Genomic DNA, 12,274 nt, shown 5'->3' with positions numbered 1-12,274 from the left:
AGGGGAAAACAGAAGAAAAAGAAAAGGGGAAAAAAGAACAGAATAAAAAAGCCTGATCAAAAATTGTGTTTATATATATAATATTATATATTATATTATAATCATATATTATAAATAATACAATAATATAATAAATATATTAAATTAATTATTTAAAATATATAAAATATATTTTTTACATTTATGTATTTTATAATATATAAAAATATATATGGTAAAATAAATAAACACACACACACACACACACACACACACACACACACTAAGAAATGACAAAAACAAATCTGACACTATGAGCCTGATCCCAAAAGAAAAAAACAAAAACAAAAACAAAGGCAGAAAAAAAATAGAAAAAAAAAAGAGTTGTCTGTTGGTGCCTGGGTATGGTGGCTGTGCTGGTCTGGAGGAGGGTCTGGCTGTGTTGGGTCAGTTAGTATTGCTTCAGTAAATGAGCAATTGCCAGGCATGGAGGGAAAGGGTTTGGTGTAAACCTTTCTCGCCTCCACTAGGGGGCCACTGTGCTGCTCTCTGAAGTCTCATTACACGGGTGTGGGGGGGAAAACGGTATCACCCCAATCTCTCCTCCTTAGACTAGGGAACTCAGACCATGCTGTTCAGGAAGCCCTCACAGAATAGTGAGGGCAGACAGCTTGCTGTGTATCACAACTCTCCTCAGTTTTCCCCTTGGTGCTAAGCTGGAATTCAAAGCCAGAAGTCTTGGGATGCCTGGGTGGCTCAGTCAGTTAAACGTCTGAATTCAGCTCAGGTCATGACCTCATGGTTTGTGGGTTTAAGCCCCGTTGGACTCTGTGCTAACAGCTCAGAGCCTGGAGACTGCTTAAGATTCTGTCTCTCTCTCTCTCTCTCTCTGCCCCTCCCCCACTCATGCACACTCTCTTTCCCTCTCTCTCTCAAAAATAAATAAATATCTAAATTTTTTTTAAAGTGAAGCCAGAAGTCTTAAAGCATCTGGCATAATGAGGTTCTGGTCCCATGCTCTGGAGTAGAACCTCTTCACTCTGCTGAAGTCTTTGGCACCTGCAAGGTCTTTTGTCTTTGGGGAGGCAATAAACCCTCTTCCCAAAGCACTCCAGGAAGGGGACAGTTCTCTCGAGTGCACCCCTGAGATTGATACACCACGATATGCACTCCAGGGCCAGCTCCCTCTGCATCAGGAGAGCCCACCACTGTTCCCCTCTGGAGAAAGTTGCACACTTCCAAAACCTCAGAGTTTCAGCTCCAAAGGCTGTTTGCAAAAAAGAGCTGGGACCCTCAGTACTTCTTGTTCTTCAGTCCATGGTGCAGAGAGGTTTTCCTCTTTTGCTTACTTGATGCTGCACTATCACAACCCTTCCCTCTTTCTGTCCTGTCTCTCCACAGTAAGGGTTCCCTCTTCTCCATAGCTCCATTGTTTTATTTCCCCAACTCACATGCACATACCTTGACCCTGTCAAGCTGTCTCCCTTCAAATATGGAGGTCCTTCTGCCACTCTGTACATCTATTTCCTGTGTGTTCCAAGTAATCTGATCTCAATACAGCTGTGTTTGAGGGACAAGGAAAATCCAGGTCCCCCTACTTCACCATCTTAACTACCTCTCTTGTTTTATTTTCAGATTTTTTCTTGTGCTTGACTTCTAGTTTTATACCATTGTGGTAAGAAAAGATGCATGCTATGACTTAGATTTTCTTGAATTTCTTGAGGCTTATTTTGTAGGCTACTATCTGATGTATTCTGGGGAATGTTCAGTGTGCCCTTGAATAACATGTTTATTCTATTGTTTTGAGATATAATGTTGTGAATACATTCATTAAATCCATCTGGTCCAGTGTGTCATTCAAAGCCATTTTTTCCTTGTTTATTTGATGTTTAGGTATTTGTCTATTGATTAAAGTGGTGTGTTGAAGTTCCCTAATTTTATTGCGTTTATTGATTAGTTGCTTTATGTTTGTTATCAAAAGTTTTATGTACTTGCGTTCTTTCATATTGGGTGCATATATATTTACAATTGTAATATCTTCTTAATTGTTCCTTTTATGTTTACATAGTGTCCTTCTTTGTCTCTTGTAGCTGTTTTAAAGTCTATTTTGTCTGATATAAGTACTGCTGCCCCAGCTTTTTTTGACATCCATTTGCATGATAGATGTTTCTCCATCCTTTCACTTTCAGTGTGGAGGTGTCTTTAGTTCTAAAATGTGTCTTTTGTAGGTAGCATATTGATAAGTATTTTTTTTATCCATTCTCTGATCCAATGTCTTTTTATTGGAGCATTTATTCCATTTACTTCCAAAGTAATTGATAGATAAGTATTTATTGCCATTGTACTACTTGTTTTGTGGTTGTTTCTGAAGATTTTTGTTGAGCTTGTCTTTCTCTCATGGCTTGCTGACTTTCCTTTATGATATTTTTGGATTTCTTTGTCTCTATTCATGGTGATTATTTAATAGTTTTTGATTTCTGGTTATCATTATGGGTGTCTATAAATATTCTACATATAACACTATATATTTAATTAATGGTTGTTTAAATTTGAACGCTTTTTTTTCTCTCCTTTGTACTTTTGTAGGTATATGTTAATATATTTTAAGTCCTTTTTTTGTGAATTTCCCAACTGATTTTTTACAGAAACATTTATTTTTACGGCTTTTATGTTTTCTACCTTTATACTGTAACTTTTGATCACTCCTTTCCATTTAAATAATCTTCTTTAATATTTCTTGTAGGGCTTCTTTAATGGTCATGAACACTTTAGTTTTTGTTTGTCTGGGAAACTTTATCTCTCCTATTCTGAATGATAGTGTTGCTGCATAGAGTAGTCCTGGTTTCAGTTTTTTTCCTGTTCAACACTTTGCATATATATCATGCTACTTCCTTCTGGCTTGCAAAGTTTCTTTTGAGAAGTCTGCTAGCCAATGGGCTCTCCTTTGTCAGTTAATGACTCTTTTTTTCTTGCTGCTTAAATTTTTTCTTTATCTCTATATTTTGCCAATTTAATTACAGCATGTCTTGGTGTGTGTCTGGTTTTGTTGCATTTGATGGGGATTCTCTGCTCCCCCTGGATCTTGATATCTGTTTCCTTCCCCAGATATGAGAAGTTTTCGGCTATTATTTCTTCAAATAAGTGTTCTGCTCCCTTATCTCTCTTTTCTTCTTCTCAGACTCCTGTAATAACAAATATTATATTTAATTGAGTCTTTGAGTTATCTAAGTCTATTGTCATTTTGCACAGTTTTTTTTTCTCTTTTGTTCACCTTGATTAGTTTCCATTACTCTGTCTTCTAAGTCACTACTTAATTCCTCTGCTTCTTCTAGCCTGCATTCCATTCCATCAAGTGTGATTCTCATTTTGTTTATTGAGCCCTTTATCTCTGATATGTTATTTCTTATTTCTGTGTTAAGGATCTCCTTCATGTCTTTCAATCTTTTCTCAGTTCAGTGAGTATCCTTATGATCATTGCTTTAAATTATCTGTCATATATATTACTTATATCTGTTTTACTTAGATCTCTGGCTGTGGCCTTTCTTGTTCTTTCATTTGAGATACATTTCTCTGTCTCTTCATCTGTCTGTCTTTCTGTGTCTATTTCTGTGTGTTAAGAAAGTAAGCTGTGTCTTCTGCTCTTGAAAGTAGTTACTTCATGAAGGAAAGGTCCTGGAGCATCATGCCATGCTGTTTCCTCTGTTCACCAGAAACTGGCACTTCAGGAGAGTATGCTATGCTTGTTGCTTATGCTCCACTGTTGTGTACATGCCACTTTTTGTTTCAGTGCAGTCATCTGCACTAATTCTGCCTGTTGTGGACTGTTTTTGCTCTCTTTCATGTTGGTGGGACCCAGGCAGTCTAGTTCTGAGGAGTTTAGTGGTGGCCCCTGGGGATCTTGGGAGTGGAGCAGTGATGTTACTAAAATTCGTGTTGCGCCATCACTCATATGTCAGATCCCCTGAAGCACTGCAGTGCCTGGGAGTTGCTTGCTGAGGTGGCTGGTGGTGTGAGGGTAGGGATTACATGTCATGATGGCTGGGTCTGGCTGGGCCTGATGCACAATAGTGGCTGGGGACACATGGCTTGGGGTGTCCTGGTGGTTGAGTGCAGCATGAAGGTTGGGCCTGATGTATTAGCTGGGTGTGGTGTGGCAGCTGGGTGAAATGTGCAGTGACAGCAGTTCACCTGGTGGCTAGGCATGACATACAGTGGTGGCCTCATGACCTAAATTTTATTTTAAAATACAAATCTTAAAAAGCTCTAGATAGATTTTAAATCCATGAGTACCTCACTTTTCTCTGTTGAGGTAGTGTACAGAGATGAATGTGAAAGAATGTGTGTAAAAAGAGGAAAGATGAGGGGTGCCTGGATGGCTCAGTTGCTTAAGCATCTGATTTCAGCTCAGGTCATGATCTCACAGTTCATAGAATCAAGCCCCACATTGGGCTCTGTGCTGACAGTGTGGAGCCTGCTTGTGATTCTCTCTCTCCCCCTGTCTCTCTGCCTGTCTCTCTCTCTCTCTCTCAAAATAAATAAACATTAAAATAACAAAGGTGAAAGATGAGATAATTCCCATTGCCATGTCTGCCTAGGTTACCATCTGAATATTGTATTTTGTATGCGTATTTTTGCTGACAGTTAAAACCATGGAGATGCCACTTGCTTCTTTATTTTGCAAGACGATTAATTTCAGTGGAAGTGACTGCATATTATTTCACATATGGGCAATTATACACATTGATTAGTTTAGTAATTAGTGTCCAGACAACTACAAAGTTGAAAGCATTCATATTTTTTTAAGAGTCATTGGACTGATTATTGTTCTGAATCAGCAACACGTTGAGGGTAAAAAATTAGTAAGTTGGACAAGTTAGTTTCCATCACCCTTTCAACTTGTACATTGTGATTCTAGGATAAATTGTTTCAAACATACTTGTTCTCATTTCTCTCTTAACAGAAGTAGTTCCTTCTGTAGAAATGGAAAGGGCCAATGAAAGTTCCCTGATGAGTTTCATCCTTCTAGGCTTCTCAGACAACCCTCGCCTGGAGTCTGCACTCTTTGTATTAGTCCTTTTTTTCTATATCCTGACGCTTGTGGGGAACTTTGCCATCATCATTATATCATACGTGGATCCTCTCCTCCACACCCCCATGTACTTCTTCCTCAGCAACCTCTCCCTACTGGACCTCTGCTTCACTACCAGCCTTGCACCTCAGACTTTAGTCAACCTGAGAGGTCCAGAGAAGACTATCACCTATGGTGGTTGTGTGGTACAACTCTATATTTCTCTAGCGCTGGGTTCCACTGAGTGTATCCTCTTGGCTGTAATGGCTTTGGATCGCTACATTGCTGTCTGCAAACCCCTCCACTATGTGGCTATCATGAATCCACAGCTATGCCAACAGCTGGCATCCCTCTCCTGGCTCAGTGGTTTGAGCAATTCCCTGATCCATGCTACTTTTACCTTGCAATTGCCTCTCTGTGGCAACCATAGACTCAATCATTTTATTTGTGAAGTACCAGCTCTCCTCAAATTGGCTTGTGTGGACACCACTGTCAATGAGTTGGTGCTTTTTGTGGTTAGTATCCTGTTTCTCCTAATTCCCCCAGCACTCATTCTTATCTCCTATGGCTTCATAAGTCAAGCTGTGCTGAGGATAAAATCAGCAGAGGCAAGACACAAAGCCTTCAGCACCTGTTCCTCCCACCTTACAGTGGTGATCATTTTCTATGGCACCATAATCTACATGTACCTACAACCAGGTAACAGTTATGCTCAGGACCAAGGCAAGTTTATCTCCCTCTTCTACACCATGGTGACCCCAACCTTAAATCCTATTATCTATACTTTAAGAAACAAAGATATGAAAGTGGCTCTGAAAACACTTCTGTCAAAAAAATTGTGTTCCCTATGACTGTGATGTGCAAGGAAGCATTTACCAAGATATATAGTCAGTCAGCTTCTAAATTAGTCAAACCATGTTTCCCAATTTCACATCAGTGAAATTTATGTTTACTTAATATAATAAGGGAGATTTTCTTCACTTATGTGTAACTAAGCAAAATATATGTTTATTTAAGTTCAGAGATTAAACCATGGGAAATAGAGTGGTGTATGGGTATAAATTGTAATCTTCACCACAAAGTCTATATTTTATTTCTGACACTTATTATCAGGGATTCAATAGATGTAAGTAATTAAATATTTACCAATTGTCTAGGTAATGAATCTTTTTAATTTTCATTTGTGATGAATTATTTAGTATTTAAACACCTCAAATTTACCTTATAATGTTCCTTCATTAAAGCTTCAAATTGGAAATTAAGCTCTTTATACATGTACTTCCCCTACTGAAGTAGAAAACTAAGTCTTCATACTGTCAATTTATTGAAGAGTAGGATATCATATTAACTGTTTTTTTACATATTCTCATTTAACAATAACTATCAAGAAAGACTAAAAGAAACAAAATATAATAAACATATGGTTTTTCTTTTTTATTTTACCCAAAAAGATGTTACCTGTCCCTCACTCCCATTTCAAAGCTAGATTTAATTTCAGAAATAAATACCTGTGCCTTCTCACTAGATGACATTGTTCTTGACATGGGTTGTAAACACAAAATCACAAATTTTTTTGCAGTTTTTGCACTCATTTATTTATATTTTCTTGGTTAAATGTGGATATTCAGATTCTAAAATATATACAGTTATTTTTATTTTGAGTGTAACTGAAAAACAAAAGTCAATACTGGGAAACCAGTCCTTCCACAAAAACCCGACGTTAGAAGATGGCAAGGTAGAAAGACCTTAAACTCAAATCCTTCATAGACACAGCAAATGTACACCAACTGATAGTGCAAATCTTCCTAAAATGAACTGAGAGCTGACTGAACAGCTTCTACTCAACAAGGTAGATCTCATAGAGAATGACAAAAGAGACAGAGATACAGTAACAAAGGAAACCCTCACCCCTGATGCTGAAAACTGTCATGGGCAGGAATAGTGAGAGAATGTGAGCAGATTCATCCATCCTGGGCACAGAAAAAAGCTGTGGTTTAAAGGAGCAACTAGATAGAAAGGAAAGGGCTCTTATAACCCTGCCCAAAGGTGGGGGAGGTGCTGGAAATCTCTGTTAATTAGAGAGGTTGGCAAATGTCATAGTTTATGATTCTTCTCTACCCTGATCGTGCAGATAGGAGCAGGGTCTGGGCACCCTACCCTGTCTGTTGCCCCGGCAATCACTGGGCCCCTATTTCACACCAGCCTGAAATGCCCCAAGACTCACAAAAGTCATGGTGTGAAACAGAAACTAGAATGTAAGTTACCCAGCCCATAAACTCTGCCTACAGTGGGGGAGCCCCTGGAACTCTCCGTGGGTCAGAGAGGTTGGCAAGCACAACGGTATGTGTTCCCCTTCCATCCTGATAACAGAGGGCTGCAAGGTTGGGTTCCATAGGGGGCCTGCTGCCTTGGTAATTCCCAGGCCACTAACCTATATGAGCTGAGATGCCCTGTTATGTAGAAAAAAAGCTACAGCTTAAAAGAGCAGCTAGAATATAGGCTACTGAAGTTCAGAAGCAGACAGGCATGACCACTGCCACTGCTCCACTGTCCCCTCAGCCTCTGACCCAGCTTCTGACCCTGCACCTGTTGGTGATGAGTGGCCCCAGCAGCATGTTATAGCCCTGCCACCAACCCAAACCTGGCATGTTCATCACCTTGTGGGGGATGGACAGCACCATCAGGGCAGACCTAATTGCTGCTGTGGTCTTCCTCTGGATCTTCCTCCTCCTCCTCATGCTACACTACTTCTATTGGCACAAGGGCATGATCCACACCAAGGCCAAGGGCAAGGAGTTTGCCTAAAGCAGAGATCCAGCCCTGCAGGAAAATCACTCCCTCCAAGGCAAAGGTGACAGCAGCAGAAAGGAGTACTTTATCTGAGGTGCACCAAACCTCACTTCTCCCAATGCTTCCTTGAATTCTATGAGAGAAGATACACCCTCACCCCCAACATCACCCTGTTACCTGTACCACCAGGCAAACCATGAGAGCACCCACCTCCTTCCAAGGTATGCACCTGGTCTGGGAACGCCAGATGCCATCCTGGAGGAAGAGAGTAAAGAAGGAGGAACTGACACAGGAGACCCTATGTCTCAGGTACCCTAGCATTCAGCTATGGCTACCATGGAGGCCTGCCTTTGATCTGCCAGAGGGAGAAACTCTAGGTCCTCCTGGGCAGTGAAGTTTGTCATCAGCATGGTGTGAAAGTCCTTGCTGGGTGGTGGGCTTAAGGGCTATGAAAGCAAGGAGGTGACTCAACTGTAAGCTGACTGGGGATAATGGCATCAAATGTCATTCCTTTACATTTAAGGGGAACATCAGGTGACACAGCTAAAAGGCACCTTTCTCTCTCATTGATCCAGCTCTAAATGGTTAAAAATAAATTTGAAATGTAACCAAAAATTCACAGTCAAATACATAAATAAACAAGCAGCTAGAATATAAAAGAGCTAGCCCTAAAATTGTGCCAGATGATGATAGCTATGGGAACATTATCTGGGTCTACAAGCACCATGGTTTACATTCTCCCATGATTTTCATAGTGTGGATGGGAACAAGGTCTGTGTTCCCTGGCTGGCAACCCCCTAGTGAGCTATGGACTCCTAACTCACACAAGCCCCAGCTGAGCCACCAAGGTGGCCTTGTATGGTGCACACCTAGATATGCTGGGTTAGCACTCACTACAACTCTAGTCATTTTGCCAAAGTGACATAGGCAGAAAGCACCATGGAACACTCTAGACCTGCACCACTTTGCTTTAGATGACTTGCTAGGGCATCTCTACCACAGAGCACTTTGAGACTTCCTTGCTCATTCCTGCTTTAGCTCCAGCTGCCTCACCAGGGTGCCCTCTGCCTGGAGCACTCTAGGAAGTGCTGGTCCATGTCTGCCTCAGCTGCAGCCATACTGCCAAGGTAGCCTTTTATGCTGAGCACCTTGACTTGCACCCATTTCAGCTTCACCTAACCTGCCAGGCTGTGTAGAGAGTCCTGACACCCCACAGCATGCATCCACTGTGACTTCAGGTGTTCTGCAAGGAGACTTTGCATGGAGAGCCCTGGTAATGTTTAGCCCATGCTTACTTCAGGTCTGCGCATCACTCCAGAGTATCTCCAGAAAGAGTTATATGGGGTCCCCCAGCCCACATCACCCACAACTCCACCCATACAGTCAGTCATCACACACAGCCTAAACAGGGGATGACCAAATACAAAATTATTCCTACAAGTTTAGGAGAAGTAGTTGTTGGGCTTAATACATAGAAGCGCAAATAGAAAATTAAGAAAATCTAGGATATAGAGGAATATGCTTCACAAACAAGAACAACAAAAAAACCTCATAAAAGTAATAAAACAGATATAGCAATATAACTGATGAAGAGATAAAGTATTTATCATAAGATGCTCACCATTCGAAAGAGAAGAGTGGAAAAACTCAGTGAAAATTTCAAAAAGATAAAAAAAATTAAAAAATCAATCAGAATTGGAGAATACAATAATAGAAATGAAAAATACGTTGGAGGGTAATAACAGATTAGCAGATACAGAAAAATGGATTGGTGAAGTGGAAGATAGAGTAATGGAAAGTATCCAAACTGAACAGCAAAAATAAAAATAAAATTTAAAAATGAAGATAACTTAAGGGATCTCTTGGAAAACGTAAAGTGAATAATAATTTTCATTTTAGGGGTTTCATAAAGATAAAACTTCTTTGAAGAAATAATAGCTAAAAAGTTCTCTAAGCTATGGAAGGAAATAGACATCCAACTCCAAAGACCACCGAGTTTTCCAAGGAAAATGAACCCAAGGAGGTCCACACTATAACACATATTTAAAATGTCAAAGATTAAAGATGAAGATAATTTTATAAGGAAAAACAACATAAAAGCAAATACTTATGTATGAAGTGTTAAAAGGATATGAGCCTTTTACATAGACTAAAAGGCTATGAGCTAATTTTTCTTTACTAAAAACTTTGCAGGCCAGCAAGGAGTGGAAAGATATACTCAAAGCACTAAAAGAAAAAAAATGCAACCAGTATACTCTACCTACCAATATTATCTTTCAGAATTGAAAAAGAGATACACAGCTTCAAAGATAAAAGTTAAAGTAGTTCATCACCACTGAACTGGCTTTAGGAGTAATGTTAAAGGGAATTTTTAAGTAGACAAGTAAAGGCCATAATTAGAAGTAAGACAATTATGAATGAAATGATGTAAAATATGACAACATATACACAAAACATGGAAGGGGTAGTAAAAATGTTATTTTAGGATGTGTTAGAATTTAAATGGCCATCACCTTAATATAGACTATTATATTATTTGGATGTTGTATATGAATCTTATGGTAACCACAAACACAAAACCTATAATACATTCACACGAAAATAAACATAAAGATAGCCAAAAATAACATTACAGAAAGTAAATAACCACAAAAAAGACAGCAAGAGACAAAAGGGTTGGAGAACCAAAAACAACAGGAAAACAATTAACAAAATGACAACAAGTATATACCTATCATTAGTTTAAAAGCAAATGGTCTAGATGCTCCAATAAAAAAGACATAAAGTAGTGGAATGGATAAAAACAAAACAAAACGTAAACCAAGACACATTTATATACTTTCTGCAAGATTTACTTCAACCTAAACACATATATGAACTGAAAGTGAAGGGATGTAAAAAGAATTCCATGCAAATTGAAGTAAAAAAAAAAAAAGAAGAATAAAAGGAAAGAAAAGAAAAGTCAAGATAGCAACGCTTAGACAAAAATAGATGTGAGAGCAAAGACTGTAACAACTCTTTTTTTTATGGTACCTTGAAGTTGGCAGGCTATTTTAAGATGAAGCTGAATGTATCTTTCCCAGATATTAACTTCCAGAAATTCATTGAAGTGGATGATGAGTGCAAGCTCAGTATTTTTTATGAGAAGCATACGGTCACAGAAGTTGCTGCTGATGTTCTGAGTGAAGAATGAAAAGATTAGGTGGTCTGAATAAGTGGTGGCAATGACAAACAAGGTTCCCCATGGAGCAGAGTGTCTTTAGCTGTGGCTATGACCACCTGCTGCTGAGTAAGGGGCATTCCTGTTACAGATAAGGAAGACTGGAGAAAAAAAGTGCAAATACATTTGGGGTTACATTGTAGATGACAACCTCAGTGTTCTCATCTTGGTCATTGTAAAAAAAAGGAGGAGGATATTTCTATACTCGCTGATACTATTGTGCCTTGTCACATGGACCCATAAGAGTTAGCAGAATCTGCAAAGTTTTCAATCTCTCTAAAGAAGATGATGTCCACCAGTATGTTGTGAGAAAGCCCATAAACAAAGATGGTAAGAAACCTAGAACAAAAGTGCCCAAGGTTCCATGTCTTATTACTATACATGTCCTCCAACACAAACATTGGCATATTGGTCTGAAGAAATGGGGTATGAAGAAAAATAGGGAAGAGGCTATAGAATATGGTAAACTTTTGGCCAAGAGAATGAAGGAAACAAAAGAAAAGCACCTGGAACAGAATGACAAAAGAAAGAAGCTGTCCTCTCTGAAGGCTTCTACATCTAAGTCTGAGTGTAGTCAAAAATGAGATTTTCTAGCAAAGGTGGAGACATTATGATTCTGGTCTTCAAGCTATATTACAAAGCTGTAGCCATAAGACAGTATGATACTGGCACAAAAACAGACACATAGATCAATGAAACAGAATAGAAAACCCAAAAACTGACCCACAACTCTATGGCCAACTAATTTTCAACAAAGCAGGAAAGAATATCCAATGGAAAAAAAAGACAGTCTCTTTAACAAATGGTGCTGGGAAAACTGGACAACAATGTGCAGAAGAATGAAAGTAGACCATACAGACACACACACACACACACACACACACACACACACAAGTGTCTGTTGACAATAAATTATATTTAAAAAATTCAAAAAATGAATGGTCAGAAGACATGAATAGACATTTTTCCAAAGAAAACACTCAGATAGCAAACAGACACATGAAAAGATGTTCAACATCACTCATTACCAGAGAAATACAAATCAAAACCACAATGAGATAACACCTTACAACTGTCAGAATGGCTACAATTAACTCAGGAAGCAAAATGTGTTGATGAGGATCCAGAGAAAGGAGAACACTTTTGCACAGTTGGTAGGAATGTAAACTGGTGCAGCCAGTCTGGAAAACAGTATGGAAGTTCTTCAAGAAATTAAA

The 12,274-nt window shown here is 39.1% G+C and overlaps 1 protein-coding gene and 1 pseudogene across 1 annotated transcript; both read left to right on the top strand.

Annotated features, from left to right (window-relative positions):
- Positions 1–4,959: 4,959 nt before the first annotated feature.
- On the top strand, positions 4,960–5,898 carry LOC101091839 (olfactory receptor 2G3). Its single transcript, XM_003980600.2, has one exon. It carries the CDS (start codon positions 4,960–4,962, stop codon positions 5,896–5,898), a length of 939 nt encoding a protein of 312 aa, XP_003980649.1.
- Positions 5,899–10,895: 4,997 nt separating this feature from the next.
- On the top strand, positions 10,896–11,641 carry LOC101092080 (annotated as a pseudogene).
- The last annotated feature ends 633 nt before the right edge of the window (positions 11,642–12,274 follow it).

This window comes from Felis catus, chromosome A1, assembly GCF_018350175.1.
Source record: "Felis catus isolate Fca126 chromosome A1, F.catus_Fca126_mat1.0, whole genome shotgun sequence".
NCBI classification, from domain to species: Eukaryota; Metazoa; Chordata; class Mammalia; order Carnivora; family Felidae; genus Felis; species Felis catus.
Note: the sequence above shows the minus strand (reverse complement) of the source record. Positions and strands in the feature narration are given on the sequence as shown.

Excerpts from the sequence above, each read along its gene's own strand:
- LOC101091839 (XM_003980600.2), top strand. The coding sequence starts at position 4,960 with ATGGAAAGGGCCAATGAAAGTTCCCTGATGAGTTTCATCCTTCTAGGC.